The sequence below is a fragment of the Pavona decussata genome, unplaced genomic scaffold, assembly GCF_977016875.1.
Source record: "Pavona decussata unplaced genomic scaffold, jaPavDecu1.1 SCAFFOLD_31, whole genome shotgun sequence".
Classification (NCBI taxonomy): Eukaryota; Metazoa; Cnidaria; class Anthozoa; order Scleractinia; family Agariciidae; genus Pavona; species Pavona decussata.
The window spans coordinates 813,915-837,109 of record NW_028145454.1 but is presented as its reverse complement, the minus strand read 5'-3'; the positions used below and the strand labels follow the sequence as shown (position 1 = coordinate 837,109).

The 23,195-nt window shown below is 41.7% G+C and overlaps 1 protein-coding gene across 2 annotated transcripts; it reads left to right on the top strand.

The window, feature by feature from the left end:
- The first annotated feature begins 3,210 nt into the window (after positions 1–3,210).
- On the top strand, positions 3,211–23,195 carry LOC146484744 (interferon-inducible GTPase 5-like). 2 transcript variants are annotated; one of them, XM_085104472.1, is made up of 3 exons: positions 3,224–3,486; positions 21,768–21,880; positions 21,968–23,195. In XM_085104472.1, exons 1-3 carry the CDS (start codon positions 3,284–3,286, stop codon positions 22,780–22,782), a joined length of 1,131 nt encoding a protein of 376 aa, XP_084960598.1. In that variant the 5' UTR covers positions 3,224–3,283; the 3' UTR covers positions 22,783–23,195. The 2 variants fall into 2 exon arrangements, with proteins under 2 accessions (XP_084960597.1, XP_084960598.1); XM_085104471.1 differs by having other exon boundaries at positions 3,211–3,486; positions 21,768–23,195.

The following is a 23,195-nucleotide window of genomic DNA, read 5'->3' as shown; positions in this document are numbered from 1 at the left end:
TTACCTCCTATGGGCGGATGTTATGAGTTGGTAAAAATGAAAATATTTATGAAATTCAAGTCAATGATAGAAAAGCTCCTTATGATCCCAAGTTTCCCTGCTAGAGAGTAAGCTTCTATGTCTATGAATTGGCAAGTTATAAAATATACACTGTAAGCCACTGTACCTCCCTTAGGTAGATGTTAACCTCCTGTAGGCGGATGTTATGAGTTGGTAATAAAATTAATGAAATGACACTCAGGTCAATGATTAGAAAAGCTCCTGCAAGATTGTAAGTTTTTAAATGCTTGCAAATAAGGTTTCCATGTGTACGATTGTGCCAGTATAACACATACGATACAAACGTGGTGCTATAAAACGTACCTCCCTTAGGTCGATGTTAACCTCCCGTAGGGGGTCCGGATAATCTGCGAGCCAGCGAGGCATGCGAGCCGTGCGAGCCGTGCGAGGCATGCGAGCCATCGGAAAATATAAATTTTTAAAAATATTTTAATTGGAAATAGTTTGTTTTGTTATTGGAAACGTGCTTTCAATCGCGAATATGTTAAACCGCGATGGCTCACGCGGCGGCCATGTTATTTTGGATGCGAACAGTCTGGGTCGAGGGAGAGCGACAAATTTTGACTTTCTCTCCCCTCTCCGATAGTCTTTCTGTCCTGTTTCGATCGTGCGAACCGTTCAGCGTGTTCGTGGCCGGATCTTCAAAAAATCTTCCATCCTTGTGGACAATCCAGTCAACAACATGAATTTCAAAAAATCCATGCTACAGATTTTGCATCTAAATGCACTCTACCCATCGGCTTTTGTTTCATTGGAGAAAGATCTAAGCTGTGTGAGTTTATAGAGTTTTTTGTTCACGTGACTTACCGAATATGATCATGACTACCGAAAGTGAAGGTGCTGTGGCGTGGGGCTCAACTGTCTGGCGGTGTTTCAAAACATATTTTCTTTCTTTTATCCCTCCTTTAAACCTCTTAACATTACACTCAATTTCAGGTGAAATCCTTTCCCGAAGCTTTTTGGGCATTTACATCCAATTTACAGCACTAAAAGCACTAAATACATCCGTCTGATATAGATACAAGTTACAACGCGCAACATGTTTATATAACAATTAAAAAAAAAATGAAAAATAATTCGAGCAAAAATGCTCCCCCATATCTGCTCCCCCCTACCCCCCTACCCCCTTGTTTTCGGCCTATAATTTCATAAAATTATTGTTTTTATTTCGAATTGCCGCAGAAGTATTGAAATCATGGATTTCTTGACGTCAATGAGCTTGCAAGTCGGTTGCGTCTTAGATTTCTTGAAAAGTGTGTCTTAAGCAAGTAGAAATATAATATGTTCTTGTTGTCATTTTTCTGTACGAAAATATATTTAACGCTTTAAATGCTGGTGTTCAAACATTAATTGTCTTTTCACATTGGCTTATGGCTGTTTGCCATAAGCGGTGCTGTCGAAACCCCGTAGAAACGCTTTGCGTGTAGATAGTTTTGGGTGTCAGTAAAACGCGGGGTCGGGGTCGGGGTCGGGGTCAATTTTTTTTTGTTTCTTTTTTTTTAACATCACAGGTCATTTGTGGGTCAAATAAGCCAATATAAAAAAAGTTAAGTCTCTAAAGCTTACTAGCTTAGGATAGGTCATCGGTGACAACACTCGATGCAGTTCCGTATTCTGGCGGACATTGGTTCCGTGAATTGACTACCTTTTATTCCTCTATTAAAGAAACGAAATGAGGCAAAAAATACAAGGTACGAGACAATATATTTCCTTGAACTAACAAATTCTTGAACTAGAATGTGCATGAACTTACTATGAACGCCCCCGCCGCCTTCCATGAGTTACAGTCAATCCATGTCACGCGTGACTATTATTTCCGAGAATGAAATAAACATGCGTTCGAATTCCTTTGTAAAGCTCGGCATTTGAATGGAATGTAGAATATTTCTCTGGAAATCTTTCCGAAAAAGACGCATTAACTGACAAAAAAATTAAGATTCAAAATACTTGAGAGACAATTGTTATTCTTGAAATACTTGTGCTGTAATGTAAACAAAAATTTATAGTTTTATTCCGTCAATAAACTAGGGAAATTTCTACGAGAACTCTAAAATCTCATTGCCGACATCAAAACTGACATGTAAATAGGCCTTATCACGGTTTTCGACGCCATTTTGACGAGTAGGCAAACAGGCTTGAAATAACAGTGTTTGTATGGAAATTCGATGTCAAATAATTTTCATAAAACATTGCTGCTGAAAAATTCATGAATTGGAAACTTTTGGCATTAAAAAAAGGATTTTAAGAAAAAAAATTGGAGCCATGTAACTGTGCCAGAAAGCGTCCAGTCGTGTTTTGAACTTTCCACACATTTTCCTGTATTTTTTTCCGCGAACTATTTTTAGTAGCAGTTCACGGCTGGTTCGCTTTACAGACGCACTGGACTGACAAAATTTGTTTGGCCCTTCCAAAAATCTCGACAAAATTTGTCAAGCGTGGGCGCACTGAGACACAGCAAAATATTTGTTAACTTTTTTATATTGGCTTTAATCCTTATTTGACCCACAAATGACCTGTGATGTTGAAAATAAAAAAAAAGGAAAAAAAAAAAAAAAAAAGAAAAGAAAAGAGACCCCGACCCCGCGTTTTACTGACACCCGATAGTTTTCGATTTTTACGATTTTTTTTTCACATGGCTCGCATGGCTCGCAGCCATGGCTCGCATGCCTCGCATGGCTCGCTTGTATGACTCGCATGCCTCGCATGGCTCGCTGGCTCGCACTGTATCCAAACTCCCCGTAGGCCGATGTTAACCTCCTTTAGGTCGATGTTAACCTCCCGTAGGTCGATGTTACCTGAGCAAATCTTGACTGTTTTCATAGTTCCACGTTTCTTCCACAAATCGAACGTAAAATCCTTGAGGTCAGTGTTCAGACGCCGAGAAACGAAAGTGGAAAGAACTCTGTATTCTACCATAACGAATCCTAACAAACGTTCGAAGTCTTTATTTCCCCGACGTCGTCCGCCATTACTACTGAAAGAGAGTGAATGCAGGTCAATTTCCGGTATAATCGGATCTCGGTTCGTGGCTGCTCCGAAGAATAACCTGATGACGTCACCTCCCTTAGGCCGATATTATCTTTTCTCAACCCAACTGATAACAGGTACGAGACATTACAATGACGCTTAAATGAGTAATAATCGCTTACATTCCATTTCATGTGTATGTATGTACTCAGAGCGGAGGAACTGAGACTTCCCCTCACAAACATCCCTTTCCGTCATGGCTGAGTTCAACCACCCTGGCGAAGATTGGGAGGCAATCCAAATGAAGGAGCTTGAAAAAGAAATCGATGACAGTGGCGTTTCGAGCATCGAAGCGTTCTTTAAGGAAAGGCTTGACAGATGGCGAGACGTCGAAGTAAACATCGCAATTACTGGTGATTCGGGAACTGGGAAATCTAGTTTCATCAACTCAGTACGAGAGTGAGTAGATTTTTTTATTAGGAATGAATATGTCTTATTGAGTTACAGTGTATTTATATGAAGCAAGACATCTCCTCGTAATACCTATTTCACCAAAACATTGGTTACTGTTGTTACTGTTGTAAGATTTGTAGACTTTAGAGTTCGGTGTATTTTGGTTTGCTCGGCATCCTGGCTGAGGTCGCTTGAAGAGTTAAAGCTGCATATAATAACATAATATGGTGTTTCATCAAATTCCATCGACCGCACGGATGATTTCTTGTTGCTGATTGATTTATACGGCTATAGAGGTTTTTAAACACAATTTGCGTGGCAGCCGCTGTGTTCGGTCATTCAAGGGAAATGTGCCGTTTTGCGATTCGCTGAGCTCTATTGATATCAATTGTGGAGTGTGGGAAAAATGAAAACCGTTTCATCGACTTGAGTTTTTCAATAAAACGAAGGAAGTTTCTTTCAAGAACCTTCACCATCGCCCCTCTCCACGTGAGAAGTGTATCACCATGCATCGAAAATGGTTTCACTTTCAAGCTGAAACACGACCGGAAGTTCTTCTCGGATAGTCATTATTCAAGACTGATTCATTATGCATTAAAATTGTTAAAATGTCTGAGGGGAAATGTAATAAAAATGAACTTCTTTTGGCTGATTCAAAAGGAAAAGCGTACACAAATATGACGATTACAGTCAAAAGACTCAGCTCTTGTTTTTACTTGACCAAAAAGCAAAGTGCTGATAATTAATTATTGCTCGGTGTATTTTTAAGATCGAAAGTGAATTCAGAGATCAATCGCTCTGAAAGACTAATGCATCAGACAATTCCATATGATGAGTGCTCGGCTTAAGATTTGTAAATCCTGTCCCCTGTAAGGGAAAGTGCCAGGAATTGTAGCTAAATTTTACTTTCATTGGCAACCAATTTACAATAATGGAATAATAAAACAAAAGTCCTATCCAGCCGAAAATCCTCCCTTACTTCACTTCATTTCGTATTAATGGTATTTACGACTTCTATTTCTTACTTCCGGCACAGGTCTATAAATGGAAGAGCCTAATTATTATTGCCACATGAATTGGATTCTTGTGACACACTGACGAACCACTAAATGTTTTAGTGTCACAGCTGGTTATCGCAAATCCGTAAATCTGCAAAGTAAAATTAATTTTGGCTTCCCACTGCACATCACGGTTTCTCGTGGAAGACAATTTTTGCGCGCGTGATTCGCTGACTTTATATGGCTATCGACAAGACTGCTCGAAGCCTAGAAAAAAATTTCATTCCCGGACTCCTTTTCTTCCCGGCCTGATCAATCGATGAAATCGGCAATCGATAACAATCGATGACAATCGATGTCAATCGATAACAATTAATCGATTGATATCGGAAATCGATGACCAATCGATGACCAAAAAACGTGTGTTTTTTAATTGACATCGATTGTCATCGATTGCCATGGATTGTCATTGATTGTCATAGATTGTCATCGGTTTCCGTATTTCCTTTTAACAAGAAGATAGATCGAACGTCCGATTATGGAAGCTTGCACATTACGTCCCGCTTATAAGACAACGAACAACAACAACAACAGCAACAATAATTTATTGGTTCATATATCAAATAAACATGTGGGTTTATGTAGACTGCGAGTAATCTCTCATATTTCTTTGTGATCGTCGATTTAGTGCGATCCGAAAATTGCGTGACTCGCTTCTCGTTCTTACCCCACCTCGTTTGGTCATCGATTGACCGATATCAATCGATATCAATTAACTAATTGTCATCGATTGATCGATTGGATTTCCGATGGTCGATTGTCATCGATTGATCAGGCCGGGTTTTCTTTAACGAACAAGATGCCCTTAATCAGCATTACACGGAATGCTTAATGTAGCCCCATTTATTCCCCATGATATGGTTCGCAGATATTTAAAAACTATCCTCCCTTTTAATAAGATTAAATTTAGAGATACAGTTTCTTCGCTTATTTTTATAGTCAACTGTATCCTCCCTTCGCAATTGAAATAATTGAATGGTTTTATTCAGAGAGACTGCGTGATTTTTATCGTTGTGTTACTGGGAATCATACCGGGAATAACTCTGCAATAACGTCATGACCCCGCTGAACTTGTCTGGCTTCCTTGGCTTTGAATTATTCGATCTGTTTGTAAAAGCGTAGTTTCTTCGCTGTGAACTATCCCAATTTCCACCGTTTCAACTTTCGAGTACTACCTTTAAGTTGTTATTTCAATTTACCGCTCGAAAAACGTTTGTTTTCTTTCGGAAAACGGCAGATGCGGAGTCTTAAATTCAGACATGTGGCCGCCATTGAACGAAAACAACTTTTCCAAATGATGATTTGCTTTGACGTCACACAAGTAGAGATGAGTGGGTCCCCTCCCTCGTGATATACGCGCGGATAATGGATTTTGATTGGGCCGCTTTTGTTCAACACAATAAAAACAATAGATCCCTTCTGGGAGAGGGCAGAATTTAATTTAGTTTTAATGAATAAATCAAATAATGATTTGACGTCACACAGGAAGGGATGAGTGGGTCCCCTCTCTTGTGATATGTGCCTAAATAATAAATTTTGATTGGGCCGCTTCTGTTGAAGACAATCAGAACAATACATCCCCACTAGGGGAGGACATATTTTAATGCATAAATTAATGTGCACATTTGTGGCTACAATGAGGAAAAAACAAGATGCCTGCTGTACTGGCATTACGCGTGATGCTGTGGCTGATTCATTTATTCCAACTGTATGTTTCGCAGATTTATAAAACAATCCTTGCTAATGGAATAGTTTGAGTCACGAAGATCGCGTTACGTTGTTTCCCTTGTGTTACGCGACTCATACTATCACCGGAAATTTGTGAATTTCCATTATGATAACGTAAGCTTCTCAATGACCTCTTTTCAGTCTCGCGTCGTGGTCTAAGACTGCCACAGAAAGCACGATTCCTTCGCCAGGAACTCTCCAATTTCCACCGTTTTAGATGTCGAGTGCTTCTTAGAAGTTATTCTTTCGATTCACCGCTTCAAAATGGTGAAATTATCGTTTGAAAACGGCACCCTTAAACTTGAGTCCACAACATGTGAACAATATGGCGCGACAATTTAATCCGATTTTAATAAATATATCGAATGATGCGTTGACGTCACACAGGTAGGGGAGAGTGGGTCCCCTCCCTCGCGATGTAAGCGACAAGAATGGATTTTGATTGGCCTGCTGTTGTTGAGGACAATCAGAACAATACATCCCGAGTAGGAGAGGGGAGAGTTTAATGAATAAATTAATGTACAGATTTGTGGCTACGAGGAAGAAAAAAAAAAACCAAGATGCATGCTATACTGGCATTACGCGTGATGCATTTATTCCAACTGTATGCTTCGCAGACTATAAAACTATCCTTGCTAATGGAATAGTTTGAGTCACGACGATCGCGTTACGTTGTTTCCCTTGTAACGTAAGCTTCTCAATGACCTCTTTTCAGCCTCGCATCGTGGTCTAAGACTGTCAAACAAAGCACGATTCCTTCGCCAGGAATTCTCCAATTTACACCGTTTTAAAGGTAGAGTGCTTCTTAGAAGTTCTTCTTTCGATTTACCGTTTCAAAATTGTTTATTTTCCGTTTTAAAACGGCACACTTGAGTCCACAACATGTTAACAATATGGCGCCACCAATTTAATCCAAGATTAATGAATAAATCAAATGATGCTTTGACGTCACACAAGTAGGGGTGAGTGGGTCCCCTCTTTTGCGATATACGCGACAAGAATGGATTTTGATTGGCCTGCTTTTGTTGAAGACAATCAGAACAATACATCCCGAGTAGGAGAGGGGAGAGTTTAATGAATAAGTTAATGTACCGATTTGTGGCTACGACGAAGGAAAAAAAAAAAGAAATCGACCCGTTTTTAGACACGGTATGCCCCTTCAGGGCATCCCACGTAAAAAAAAAAAAACGACCCGCTTTTAGACACGGCATGCCCCTTCAGGCCTATCCCGCGTAAAAAAAGGAAATCGACCCGTTGTTAGACACGGTATGCCCCCTCAGGGCATCCCGCGTAAGAAAAGATACCCGACCAAACCTAGACACGGCCTGCCCTGCGGGCATTCCGCGTAACAAGAAGCTGTTTCAGCTTATACTCGGGCCATATTTGACTGTGTGGTGTGTAAAGCCTACAATATTTTAACAGTGATAACCTCCAGCATCGCCAATTCCCCCAAATAGATAGCCTGCGAGCAAACTCTCTTGGAGGTGGATCCTCTTTCCCCCTCCCGCCCCCACCCCCAAGAGAGCTTGCTTGCAGGCTATTAAATAGATAGATACAGAGATCTAGTGAGGCAATAAGTAACTACCAGATAGAATTGCATTTCTTGCAGTCAGAATGAAATACAGGGGAAAACGACATTTGTCATACGAATGCTTTTTATTATCCCCGGGCTTTTATCCCTACGTTTTCACCTGTCGTTTAGAGACAGAAACCATTTGTACGGTCCTAATATAATAATAATAATAATAATAATAATAATAATAATAATAATAATAATAATAATAATAATACCAATTTATATAGCGCGTATTTACATGTGCTGATCAATAGCGCTTTACAATCATATGTTTAATATAAAACGAAAATACATTACCGTAAGAATAAAATAAACTAAGTTACAAACTATAAAAATACTTCTTAAAAAGATAGGTTTTAAGTCGAGATTTAAAACTGTCAAGTGATATTGCTTGACGAAGCTCCAAAGGTAGCTCATTCCAGAGTTTTGGAGCTGCTGCTGAGAATGATCTTGCTCCCAATGTTGTAAGCATCTTTGCCTTGGAATGGTCCAATAAGAGCTTACCAGTAGACCTAACATTATATAATGAATTCGATTTTATACTAATAAGATCGCTAAGATAACTTGGCGCTAGGCCATAAGTACATTTGAAAGTCAAAAGTAAAATCTTATAGTCAATACGCAAGGAAACTGGCAGCCAGTGCAGCTCATAAAGCGCCGGTGTAATATGAGAAAACGTTCCAATGCCAGGAATAAGTCTTACTGCTGCATTTTGTACACGCTGTAATTTAGCGACCTGCACATTTGGTAAGCCAAACAATAAACCATTACAATAGTCAAGACGGCTGGTTACAAAAGCATGAACTTAAGTAATGAAAGAATCTCTCGACAGGTATTTCTTAATACGTCTCAAGTTATGTAAATGATAAAATGCCGCATTACAAGCCTTATTTATATAATATGTATGTGACGCCGGGTCAATGACGGATCGTAATTTTCGGTATGATCTAGACCGGGGGGGGGGGGTACTCCCTTATGTGACCTTAACGGGGACGTGCGGCCCGATAGGGTATGGTTTTCAGGGTGTTTTGTCTTGAGCGGGGTATCTATTTCATCACTTTCTGTCTTAAGGTTACTTATGGGGAAGAAAGGTCGAATTTTTCTCAAATAATTTTTTTTAGATAATTGTTAAAGCAAGAAAGGGATGCAAAGTTTCGTGAAAACAGCCGTTAGAAATCTTAAAAAGAACGCAAGCTATCTAAAAAACAAAGGTTTGTAGGAAAAGCAGTGAGCGAGCGAAGGTGTCATAATCCAATTTATGCGGGCTGTGTTGAGATATTACGCGGCAAAATTTACCCGCGATCTTGAATTACCGGCAAATTTGCATATTTTTGTTTACATCGTGTTCATCGCAAGGTCACGGCGTTGTATGTAAAATTTTCCTGTGACACAGCGTTCCTTTTTGGATTCAAGCATTGCGTAAAAGGTTGTTATGAAGAAAGCGAAACTAGAAAAGTCACCTTGGGTGACAGTTAAGGAAAAACCCGGCCCAAAGAAGGTCGAAAAATCATTTGACGAAACCAAAAAACTTCAGCTGGCAGAGAGCCACAAGGGTTCTTGGTACAACCAGTCAGATTTTCTATAACTGCCTCGGCAGTAGAGAAATTCAAGGACGAGAAATCGGATAGTGGAGAGTCGAACATCAGTTCGGAGTCCGAAATCGAAGATGCCGGCGACAATCCAGCCACTTTCGCCGTTGTTGACCGGCTGAAAATAAGCAGCGAACCTCAGCACGCAGCCTCGTGTACTGATAGCGGTGAGAAGTGCGTGTCTCGTGTCAACTCCGCTGGGGCTGCCAGTTTCATGTTCTGCGTCTATCTGCCGTTTTCTTCTTTGTTTTGGTTTAGCCGGTGGCTTTCTCGCGCCTGACTTAACTTTTCCCATAACGAAATCGCTTTTATATAATATTACAGTAACACTAAATGCTTACAGAACTCCCCAGGGAATGCTTCTTTGTGTTTGATTGGCCGGCGGCGTGAGCGCGTTGACAAAAATTTTAACGAGGTGCGAAAACTCGGAAAATGTTTTGAGGCCGAAAATACGGCTTTTTTTTTTGCGCGAATTCCCCATCTTCAAATGAATTAATAGGGTATGTAGATTTGCCAGATTTCAACGAAATTTGGCCAAAATGGTCATCAGATATTAATGCATCAAAGTATGTCAGGCTTTTACGAAATTCAAAATATTTTTCCCGTGACGTGTTAACATCTGACGGGACTACAAAAATTTTCCATCGTCCATCTTTAAGATGGGTTTTCTCACAAACCAATAGGAATAAAGAAAAAGCCTGACACACTTTGTTAGCCTATTATCTCCTGATTGATATTGTGCAGTCTGTTTGATTTTGCGCCTTTACGTGAGAGTGGGTAATTCAGTTAAGTACACGTCGCTAGTATTGAGTTTGCAGGCCTCTGCGCGCTTATGTATCCAACAAAATAAAAAAACATTGATATTTTCGCAAACTTCAATTTATCAGCTTTACAGTGATATATAGTTGTCCGTGGTTTTATCGAAAGCAGCGCGCGTACGCTAGATTTCCCTGAAGGCACTCGCGAAACATGGAAGTAACCTTAAACAGGGTATCCCTACATGACCTAATGGTTTAAACAGACTGTGATTGCCAATGCATTAAAATACAGTAAGAAACTAGTGTATTCTTATTTCATTCTAGTCTTAAACAGGGTGTGATTTTGTCTTAGAAAGGGCCTGAAAATTTTGAATTGTGTCTTAAACGGGATAGCGAAATCGGAGAATTGTGTCTTAAGCAGGGTCAGGGTTTGAACGCCCGGGCCGCACCTCCCTACCCAAGCATCTGTTGAGTACCCCTCCCCCCCCCCCCCGGGATCTAGAGTAACGTTACGCATCACGCGTACGTTTATATCCTTGTACGTTTTTCATTTTTTTTTAATGAAATTCAGGGGAAAGCATTTGTTATTCACCTTTCATTTGAAGACAGAAACCGTTTCTACATTGATTGTTTCTCTATAGTAAACGTGAGACATCTTTATCTATCTTGGCCTGCGAGGTCATAGACTGATTTAGTTGCCAAATTTTCGGTTAAACAAAAATCGCCGGTTAGCGTGCTACTCGGTTTGAAGACACACCAGGAAAATAATGTCCACAGGATCTACCAGTTGTTTTGAACTAGTTTAATGCGCAATTTCGACTTTGCACAAGCTAGCTAGTCAACTGAAAGTAAATGATACATGTGAGCCGAACAACTATCATTCTTCAAAAATCAGTTCTACTCGAAAACGGAACTTCAACAGCAAACTTTCTCTATAATATTGTTGATATACTTACAATTCTGTCAGGCGTAATCCCGCTTAAGACAGGTTATTTTTCCTTTTGTAAAAGTTACGAACACGCTGTTTTCAATAACAGGATTCTTCTCTCTCTTCGTTCGATTGTTTGATCACGCTAGTCCCCAAGCGAGCTTTAATATGATTGACTAAATATGATAAAAATGTCGGGAATCTCACGTGACAGGTCTTATCTCACGCTAAGAAAAAACAATAATAAAAAGGGCTAAAATTATAAACAGCTGTCAACGGAGTGCAGAACGCTCGGCCCCAGTGTGGAAATTAGGGCCCTAATTGAGCAGCGATCAAATTAGCACGAAGTTCAACTCAACTGTATCTATAAAAAGTTCAACGTACTCGAGTAATATAGTCTTTATATTATTGTTCATTTCCACTAAATTCTTGCTTCGTCGCAATAACGCATAATTTGTGGATGGGGCGGTCATGCTCGCCATTCTGGGTCTTAATGCGTGCCTCCCTGACCAATCCATCCTCGCCAGGGTAGGTGTCGACGATCAGCGCCATCTCCCACTGAGACCTCTTTCGGTTTGGATTATGCTCGAGGACTAAATCGCCGATCTCGACCTTCTCTCTCATCTTAAACCACTTGTTCCGCGGCAGCAGCGTTGGCGCAAAGTACTTCATCCAGCAAGCCCAAAATTCGTCAACTTTGTTTTGCACACTCCTCAGTAAATGTCTTGGATTAACTCTGGATTCTTGCTCTGGCTGGGGAGGAGGGTTTTGTTGTCCGATCAGGATGTCGTTCGGCGTAATGGGGGGTTCTTCCCAGACGTCATCAGACCTTGGATAGAGGGGTCGGCTGTTAACCATGTAGGCAGTTTCAGCTAGGAATGTCCTCCACTGCTCTTCAGTGAATGCCTGGTTCTTGCACACGCTGTTGAGGGCTTGTCTGACGGACTTGATTAGAGACTCGACAACCCCGTTCTGGTGGCTTGCATGTGGGATGTTCCACTGCCACCCGAAATTACAGGCCAATTCCTCTGAAAGTGTGCTTTATAACTTGGGGATGTCCCAGTTTTGCATCACTTCTCTCAGGCATTCCTGTGCTCCTATGAAGTTTGAGCCACAGTCAGAGCAGCAGACGTTTGGATGGCCGCGCAGAATCGCGAATCGACGAAACGCCATTGAGAAGGCTTCCGACGACTTGTCAGTTACGAGCTCCAAGTGAACTGCTCTGGTGGTTGTGCATGTGAAGATCACAACTTGAGCTTCTTGGAGAGTTCTCCGGTTCAATCTGATCTGCAACGGTCCGAACATATCCATAGCGGTGTTCGAAAATGGGGGAAATCCGGCTGCCACTCGCAGACTTGGCAGCTGATCCATTAACTGATCGAGGGGCTTTTTGCGCAGTTTCCGGCAGACAACACACTTGCTTACGATGGCTTTAGCCATTTTTCTGAGCCCGATAATCCAAAACGTTCGTCTTGCTTCGTGCATCAGGCTCTTGTAGCCGCAGTGTCCTCGTTTCCCGTGCAGGTGATGCAAGAGGAGAATCGCTATTCTATGGCCTCTGGGCAGAACGATAGGGTTTCTCATGCCTTTCGGCAAAAATTGAGTCAGCTCCACATAGATTTGTAACACCTGGATGAGAAGTTGATCGTCAAAACAGACGATGAAGGGCTGATTAGAACTCATGGCCGCCTTGAGAATGCCAGGATCCTTCCGAAAAAATTGCAAAAGCTGTAATTCTGAGCGCTTGAGTCCCTGGACTCTCAGGGAACCTTTAGATACAGTATAGTGTCTTGTAACTTCAACGAAACGATGCACATAAGCAAGGACTCTGCGGATCTTTGTGAATGTGGAGTATGGTTGCAATAGGTAGCAGAAGATAGGGTTGTCCTTCTTTTCTTCAGGAACAGAGGCAGCATGAAACTCTGTTATTTTTTTCTCTGTTGTCAACTTGCTTGTGTTTCATTGCAGTGTTCATTTCTTTGGAAGTGTCTGCTCGTTCCTGGTGAGGACTTTGGTCATCTCCTTGAAATTGAGGCCATTCAGTTTCTAGCAACTTAAGAAACGGCGGTCCAGACATCCAGGCTTCGAGTTCTCCAGGCGCAATTCCTCTGGTGAGGGCATCTGCTGTGTTGTACTTGGACTTTACATAGCGGAATTGTTCGGATCCCACAGTTTCTTGGATTTCTGCCACTCGAACTGACACAAAGTGTCTAAATTCTCGAGGTGGGGTCTTGATCCACGTCAGGCCATTTCGAGAGTCTAACCAGAAGGTCTTGTCGTAATATTTGAAATTGATGAAGGACAGTGCCTCTTAGCACGTATTGTAAATCCTTGTTAGTGCTAGGCACCCCAAGAGTTCTAATCGAGGGATAGTTTTTTGTTTCAGTGGGGCGACAAAGGGCTTGACGATCACCGGTACGCATTGATGGCTTCCATTGTGAAGCTTCCAGCGAAGGAAAATGGCAGCTCCACACCCCAGTTCTCCTCCGTCTGCAAAGCCATGTACTTCAGGCGGACCAATTGCTTCCGTTGGCTTTAGCTTACGGTCATACTTGAAGGTTAGAAGGCGATTTATCGCTTCTTCATTCTCCTTCCATTTCTGTTGTGTTGCTTCTGGGAAGATGTCGTCCCAACTGTATCCTGCACTCCACAGCTCTTGCAGGTCAATTCGGAACTTAAGTGTTGCGGGTGCTACGAGACCAATAGGGTCCCACAGCTGGGCTAGGCAGGATCTTTTTGTAAACACTTCATTCAGTATAACTGAATCTTTCTTTAGAGCAAATGTGTCTTCTTGCTTGTCCCACCTATGACCTAGTAAATCTGTATAGCGTTCACCACTGGTTTGGTCAACCTCCTGACTGTTTGAATGCCACGCCTTAATCTGGAACTGACCTTTTCCGAGCACTTCTTCAATGGCAATGGTGACTTGCTTGGCCTCTGCAGTAGTTGGCCTGGATCCGCCAATGTCGTCAACGTATGTTCGTTCCTGAAGTTCCTTTGCTGCTTCAGGGAACTCATCTTGTGAAGCTTTGGCTAGGATGTTGATTGCGTTCGAAGCAATGTCGGGAGCTGGCTTGTCACCGAAGTTTAGCCTGAGCCACTGGTACACGGTGGGAGGGTCATGCTGATTCTTTCTCCACAGGAATTTATGGAAAACCTGATCATCCGGGTGTACCAACACCTGGTTAAACATCTTCCGAATATCTCCAGCATACGCAACTTCATCCCATCTCCATGCTGTTAGAACGTTGGGAGGACTGTTGATGTAATTTGGCCCCTTCTCTAGATGATCATTCAGGGAGAGACCATTGTGTTCCTTAGAGGACGAATCAAAGGCAAGTCTGACTTTTGTGCTTTTCTCTGGAGTAAACACGGCTTGGAGAGGCATGTACCATTCTGGCTGACCAGGATCAACGTTCTCACGTGGTACTTTGATTACAAAGCCTTGTTCAACCAGTTTCTGAACTTCTTCATCCACGACTTCAAAGCAGTCTTTCTTCTTAAACGACTTCTCCGCGGAATACATCCTCTTCAAAGCAATGTCATAATTGCTTTGTTTTGGAGGCCCAGTTTCTTTCCACGGCATTTTTACTTGGACTCTTCCGTCCACCAGTGTAGCCGAGGCTGAGAGGGCTTTCACAAACTTGTTCTCGCGTAGTGCGTTTTCGCTGCAGGTGCAAAGCTTTGTCGGTCTGACTCCTAAGAAGTCTTGGTGGACTAGTTTCTTGATATCTTCTACAGCAGTTTCGGTTCCGACGTCTATTGACTTGATTTCAGTCATGTCTTCAGAATCTGGATCTACTTGACCCAAAAAGTACCAGCCAAAACAGTTCCTCTTTGCGACAGGTTCTCCAGGATCACCGCTGGCTGTGTGGATGTCAACAAATGCGTTGACAAAGTCAGTACCAATGGGTAGGTCCACAGTACCCCCGGAGAGATGTAACTTATCTGATATGGACTGGAGATGAGGGTAGCTTTCAATAGACTTATGAGATACACTCTTAGCGTTCCTGCAGGGTTTTCGAACTGTGTATACTTGAAGATGCTTCAGGATATCTTCGTCGGCGGGTAATGCGATTTCAATCTCTATGATCTCTGAACCGTCTGCGTTCTTTCGTCCTCCAGCTAGGTTCATAGTCAGGTGAGTCTGAGGATCGGATATTCCCAACTGTTTTGCAGCCCTTTTCGACAGGAGACTCGTGTTCGAGCCAGTGTCCAACATAGCAAGTAAGTCGGCAAAGTTTTCGTCGCTATCTCTGACCTTGACCTTTTGTACTGGACAAATCCTGAGAATGTTTTTTACTCTAGTCTCCTCATTGTCTTTGCCTTGGATGTTGCGATTCTCAACCTCAGGTAAGGTATTTTGGCCAGTGAAGATCTGTGCTTCGGGACTAAAGTTGGACTGCAAAGGTTCGTTTTTCTTCTCGTTGTGCAGAGAATGGTGATGGTTCTTCTTACACTTATCGCATGATGTCCCGTCAGCCCTTTTACAGTCATTCGTGTGATGGGACACTCTTAGGCATTTCCGACATCTTCTATTCTCCCTCACGATCTCCCATCTTTTGTTGACAGCCGCTTCTTGATATACAGGACAGGAAGCGAGAAGATGCTTTGATTTACAACCAAGGGGACATGATTCGTCATCGGTCATGCTGGCATTATTGAAATGTTGTTCCGATCTTCCAGGGTAAGGTTGCTCTCGCTCCCCTCGTTCTCTATGTACACTTTCAGCTTCGATTTCTTTTTTGACCCTGGATCGGAGCGCTGCCTCTTGGTGGAGCCACGTAACTAAATTGGTGACATTTTCTTCTTTCCCTAGGCGTTGCATCTCTCTGCCGAAATCTTCATTATCCTTGGGTTCAAGTTTGGACAAGAGTCTCGACATGAAGAATGGCGCTTCAGAGGCTTCTCGAACAGTACATCCATTGTCCTCCATATCTCTCACGAACACAGATATAGAGGTGGCGTAACGAGCCAGATTCTTCGAGTCACCTTTTACAGTGCCGTAATTGGTGATCTCAGAAAGGAGCTCATCCATCAACTTCCTTTTGTCCGCGAACTCGATGTCAAGTATCTCCCATGCTCTATCTATGTTTTTGCAGGTCTTCACTTGGTCTGTCCACCAAGATCCTTTGGGCATGGCTTTGCGGAAGCGTTGAAGTTGCTCCTCTTTATCTTGGTTGTATTTAGTCAACCAATGCCTGAATTCTTTTTTCCAGATTGCGTACGCTTTCCGTGATCCATCCCATGACGGAACGGACAGTCTTTCTAAGCCACTCACGTGTGGTTTTGTAGCCATACTTTCTGCCATTTGTTTGACTGCTTCTGCGACTACCCCAAGGACTGCAGTGCTTTCAGGGGTGTTTTGCAATTGAGGGGCGGCGTTAAGTTCCTTTTGATAACTGTCGTATTTTTGCAAAGTTTCAAGATATTGTGTTTTGATTTCTTCTCTAGCTTTCAGATTTTCTGTTATTTTTTCGTCTTCTGACGTGACACCCTCTTCGACAAATCTGTCAGCAATAGCTTCTATCTGTTTCTTAATCGCCCTGTACTTGGACTGTATCTCATTAAATATTGCAGCCAACAAGTTCAGTTCAGGTTTCACAGAATAAAGTGTTTCAAATTCGTCGAATAATTCTTTGAGTGCATGTACAGCGTTATCTCTTTTCCCAGAGAGGGTCTTGATGTCGATCTTAGGAGGCATCGTGTTGCAATTAAATTGTTGTCGTTCTTTCTGCGTTCACGCCCTTAGCCTCGTTTTCATGCCAAGCATTTGACGTGCGGTCACGATATCCAATCTTGGAACCAAGCAAGGCGGTATTCACAAACACGCAAAGCAAAATCCACAATAAATCAGAGAGTTTCTACCTTTTTTCCGAGAGGATTTGTCCTTTTGCGATGTGCAGGTTTTCAAAGACGGTCGGTCGCTCTTTTATGCTGTCAGTTGTCCTTGTTCCCTGTCGCTTTGACGCTCTTCTCGATGGCGGGTTGACCTTTGTTGTGTATCCTCACGTGGTGTAGAATTTTGACTGTTTCGCACCGCGGGTTAGCGTGCTACTCCGTTTGAAGACACACAAGGAAAATAATGTCCACAGGATCTACTAGTTGTTTTGAACTAGTTTAATGCGCAATTTCCACTTTGCACAAGCTAGCTAGCTTGTGCAAAGTGGAAATTGCGCTTTGCACAAGCTAGCTAGCTTGTGCAAAGTGGAAATTGCGCATTAAACTAGTTCAAAACAACTGGTAGATCCAGCTAGCTTGTGCAAAGTGGAAATTGCGCATTAAACTAGTTCAAAACAACTGGTAGATCCTGTGGACATTATTTTCCTGGTGCAAAGTGGAAATTGCGCATTAAACTAGTTCAAAACAACTGGTAGATCCTGTGGACATTATTATCCTGGTGTGTCTTCAAACCGAGTAGCACTAACTACTACTTTTAGCCTAAAAAACACTCCGGTTAGCCTAAAGGGCACTCCAGTTAGCCTAAATAGCACATGGGTTAGCTTAAATAGCTCCCTGGTTAGCTTAACGGTTAGCAGTTTAGACACGATTTCGTGTTAGCTATATATTATATGCTTAAGAGCGGATGTCTGTAAGTATCAACCAGAGGTGTGCAATAGTGAAAAATTCAAAATTCTCAAAAAAATTCACAACATAGCCCACGGTAAACTATTGCAAGAAATACATGTTTTACTTCGATCCGATAATTATTTTTGATGTGAGGCTATGATCTAGAATTCACTGCTCCTGAACCGGGTTTTCGGTGTCTGACACCACATGTTGCGAAGACCTTGTTTTAAAAATCAAACCAGTTTTAATCCAAACGAAAAACATCCAGTCTGATAAAGTACATAATTATGGACATCACAAATGGTATGTTACTCATCTGAAGTGAAAATTAAATATTTAGGAGATTTTTCAATATTTACAATTTTTTAAGCGATTTCTCGTGATGCCAATTGACAAATTTGCGAGGCTAAAATCATCAACTGGTACATGGCGTTTAGGATAAAGATTTACGCCACGTAAAAGAACATCATTTCTTCTTATAAAATCCACTTTCAAAACTATGGGCAACACAGAAGGAAATTTTTGAGGCCGCGAATTACAAGTAGTACTTTGGTGAAATTTGAGCTTTTCTGTCACGGCATTCCGATGCTAAAACTCAGATAAACACAACATGAAAACGTTTCAAACAACAATGGTTTATTAATTCTTGCTACAGGGCACTGCGTGTGCATGACCTATGCTTTTAAGACTATTTTCCTTGGTTTTCTATCTTTTAGGGGCAGTGTCAAAAGATTTTAGCGGAGTTCAAAAGCCGTGCACGGGTCAGTTTACGTTGTCAACCGGTCGCAACACTAGTAAATATGGAATAAAATGAAACCAGGACTTCTTTCATTCAATCTTACTTTGAAAAGAATGGAGCAAATAGCTAAGAGTGCTTTATAATTCATACCTTTGAGCGGCCACATTGGATGTTTAAGAAATATGGGACATCTATAGGAAACATCGTAACACTTTAGGCCGTTTCACACATTTGGTCACAAAGATTGTGTTACATACATTTCACCGGTAGACCGCTGACCTTGAACTTACGTACGCCCTTGTCCACGGGATAGAAAGCGATGTTTCGTCCAGCTAGACGCCAAAGACAATTAATTATATAATCATTTCAAACTGAGATTACGGTTTTGGGTTATCACAATTTTATCTGGTTGCGTCTACACTCGCGCAGTTGTTTTGATTTTTGATAAAGTTTTTCAAATTTCAGTCTAACGTAGCCTGCGAATACCGCCGCCTCTCATCGCTCCCGTCCCCGAGGGGCGTTTCGCGAGGCTACCATGAATGCTACTCAAGGAGAGTTAAAAGCAATGTGACTGTCTAGTTCATCTGGATAAGACCCAATTTTCAATTTATTGTTCACAAAAATTGTCTACGATAAAAGATAGTTCATCCATCAGTTATGGAATTTGAGCAGACAAAGTATGGTTTCTTTGGCCTTGATGGGTCAATGTAAGAACACGATCCAACAAGATCATGTTGCCTGAATATATGGTGCTATGGTCTGAATTTTTAGAGTACTTGCGAAAGCCGACAGGCACTAATATCGAGATCATCTTGTGGATAAGTCTAGATTGCACAAATGTGATGCTCCGATCTCTCTTCGTTTGCTTGAAATGATTAGCTGCCCAACTTGGTGGGACCGGCGCAGAATCGGTTTTGGCAGCGCCGTCTGATGCCATAAGCATCTCGATGTCTTGAGCAAATAGACCTGATTAGATGGCTGTCATCGATTTCGAAGATTTTGCCCTGAAGTTTAGTCAGTTAGTTATGTCACTTTGTAGAACTGGCTTTACAGCCAAAGGAGCGTAGCTGTGCCGTCCAGGCTGTGAAACCCTGGCCCTCTTTCTGACAAAAATTGCTCCCCCTACGTCCCTCCATTGTTCCTGCTGACAATGTACTGTGGTCGACTGTAGCAGGTGTGAGTCGTACTGCAGGAATTCGGGAAAATAGGGACGACAGTGGTGATGCAACCCCGTTTCCCTCCTCGCTCTTACCCTGCCGCCTCCCCACTAAGCTCCCCATTCTTTACGTCGCGAAACTGTAACAGTGACAAAGCACAGGGCCAAATAACTTTAAAAAAAATCACTAAAAATCAAAAATGTGTGTGGATGTAATAACCAGTAATTCAGAATCAAATTGCAAACGTTATTAAAGGTAATTCTTATTTAAGGTCAGGAGTTTTGCGTTACAGTAATTCGATACCTGCTCTGCCTACGAGAAGCTCCGCCTCAGTTTTCAGTGTTCAGTCAGCAAACCCCGTGGCCCTTAGATAGTTTCGAATGTCTGTGCCACAATCTCTGATTGGAATACATTGGGTATTCGTTGGATTTCCAACACTTTGTCCACATTGTCCTCCATCAATCGAAGCATACTCACACGATACCATCTCGGCTCAATTTGTTTGAACGCCGTGAAACCAGAATCGAGCATTTTAAAAGTTGGATTGCAGAGCAAAATAAACAAACTGAAGCTATCTGAATACCAACTTGGGGCTAACTGCACGTTTAGAAAGTTCAGTGACAGAAAGTACAGCTCACAAGTAAATCGCAGTTACAGTTTGTATCGAAGGGGCAGTGAAAAATTACCCTTGGCATGCGCCCAGGGGGTACCGTTCGAGCAGAGGCCCTTTGATCTTCCTAGATAATAGTTGAAGGGCCTCTGCTCGCAGGGTACCCGGGGGTGAACCTTTATATAAAAATTGACGGGGGTGATCGTAGCTTTCGGGGGTTAAAATTCGTGGTTTGGTACCTGTCAAAGGTATGGCGGTACCTTCTAGCACGTTTCAGGGTATTGAGCGAAAACATATAAGAGAAAGTTATTATAAATATCAGTCAACTGTCACTTAGCGTATTCATTTTAGAATTGGTACCACTTAGTGGGGAAATTATACAGACCACGGCCACAAAACAAATTCTGGTACCTTTTAGTGGTACTTTTCAAAATTTATGACGATCAACTCGTCAATTTGATATAGGAGTCCCCCTCCCCCTGGGGGCAAGTGGTCTGCGCAAACTGTAACGCAATCTCTGCCGTTAAACGTATTTTTAAATCGCGGCAAAATGCATATATCGTTCCTGATTGATGTGATGATTTCTACAATGTACAGAAAGCTCGCTAAAAAGGTATGAATTACGTAGGTCTTGTAGCTATTGTTTCATTTGTTCTAAAGTAAGATTCAATGCAAAACATTCTGGTCCGAATTCAAAACGTTGACTACGTAAACTGACCTTTGTGACCTTTATACGCTTTTGAACTCGGGGTCTAATAAAACTGCTACAATCTTTTGTGCCTGCACGAAATGATTAAAAATCATGGAAAGTAATATTATGAACGTGGGCCAAGACCTCTAGCAAGCACCAACAAACAATTGTTGTTTGAAACGTTTTCATGTTGTGTTTATCTGAGTTTTAGCATCGGAATGCCGTGACAGAAAAGCTCAAATTTCACCAAAGTACTACTTGTAATTCGCGGCCTCAAAAATTTCCTTCTGTGTTGCCCATAGTTTTGAAAGCGGATTTTATAAGAAGAAATGATGTTCTTTCACGTGGTGTAAATCTTTATCCTTAACGCCATGTACCAGTTGATGATTTTAGCCTCGCAAATTTGTCAATTTGGCATCACGAGAAATCGCTTAAAAAATTGTAAATATTGAAAAATCTCCTAAATATTTAATTTTCTCTTCAGATGAGTAACATACCATTCGTGATGTCCATAATTATGTACTTTATCAGACTGGATGTTTTTTGTTTGGATTAAGACTGGTTTGATTTTTAAAACAAGGTCTTCGCAACATGTGGTGTCAGACACCGAAAACCCGGTTCAGGAGCGGTGAATTCAAGATCATAGCCTCACATCAAAAATAATTATCGGATCGAAGTAAAACATGTATTTCTTGCAATAGTTTACCGTGGGCTATGTTGTGAATTTTTTTGAGAATTTTGAATTTTTCACTATTGCACACCTCTGGTTGATATTTACAGGCATCCGCTCTTAAGCTCCAATGGCTAATTTACCACTTACCAAAATCAGTTGTAGCACAAAAAAAGGTGGTTAGACTATAATAAAAGCGTCTTTGTTTTTTAGACTATATGACGATGATGAAGGGGCAGCTGAAGTTGGTGACACCGAATCCACTACAGTCCCGACTGCATATGATCATCCGGCCAATCATAACATTAAGTTGTGGGATTTACCAGGTATAGGCACCCCAAACTACCCTGACCTGGAAACATACTGCGAGAAAGTAAACTTAGAGAAGTATCACACCTTTCTCATCTTCACAGCCAGCCGATTCACCAAGAATGACTTGGAATTGGCCAAGAAAATTAGAGAGAATAAAAAGACATTCTTCTTAATTCGTACAAAAATTGATGAAAGTGTTCGTGCTAAGAAGCGAAAGCGAACATTTAATGAAAAGGCCATGCTAGAGAAAATCCGACGCAACTGTGTAGAAAGTCTGGGCGACTTGCTGAGCAATGAGAGGGATATATTTTTGATAAGCAATCATGACCCTGACAAATGGGACTTTGCCCGACTAACCCAGGCCATCCTAGATGCATTGACGAGATATCAGCGAGAGAGCCTGACCTTGTCTCTTGGTGATGTGATAACGCGGTCGCCAGAAGGTTTCTTTCAAAGAAAAGTAGATGTTCTCAGAGGGCGTATATGGATGATTGCTTCAGCATCTGCTGCCGCTGCGCTTGTTCCGTTACCCGGATTATCCTTTGCCGTTGATGCCGCTCTGATCCTGAAGGAACTCCGCTTTTACAGATCCCAACTTGGTCTTCCTGAAATAGGGTCGGCAGAATTTGCGAAGCTTCATCTTGCCACTAAAGAGAGGGTTATCGCAGTTAGCCTGACGACTGCTGCGCAACTCAGCGGAATTCTGGCGCCCTATACTGCGGAGGCAGCCTTTAAAGAAGTCACTCGTTTTATTCCGTTTGTAGGTCTGGCCATTGCCAGTGGTATGTCGTTTGGCGCGACATATTATGCATTAACCCAGCTTTTGAAAAATGTCGAAGAAGTAGCATTGTTAGTCCGGAAGGAAGCTGCTGAAAACACATCCGCTGAAGTGCATCTGGAATTGGAGATTGATTAAGTTTGGAAACTTACACAGGCGAAAAAGATTGTTGTAAGACTGGGTTGTTGTGACATGATTCAGTGATATACTTTTCTTAGTATCTTAGTTTAAACTCGTTATCGTTATTGCAAAAAAGCAGATGGAATTTAGCAAACTTTGTACGTACGATTTTGCGAGAGTCTTGTTTCTAGTGTGAATACTGATAGAATTCTGTGTGGATACAGATAGAATATTTACACTCTAGAGTAAAAATTAAGCAAACTTGAAATATTCGGTACGGCTGTAGCTATCAAATAAGTCAGATGACTTTTTTCCATTCAAACCAGTTATGGTCACTTACTCCACTTCTTAGGTTATCATAGCAACAGTATAACCTTTCCGAGACAGCCCGAATTTTAGCTTTAAGTGATTATGATTCAAGAATGAGTTTG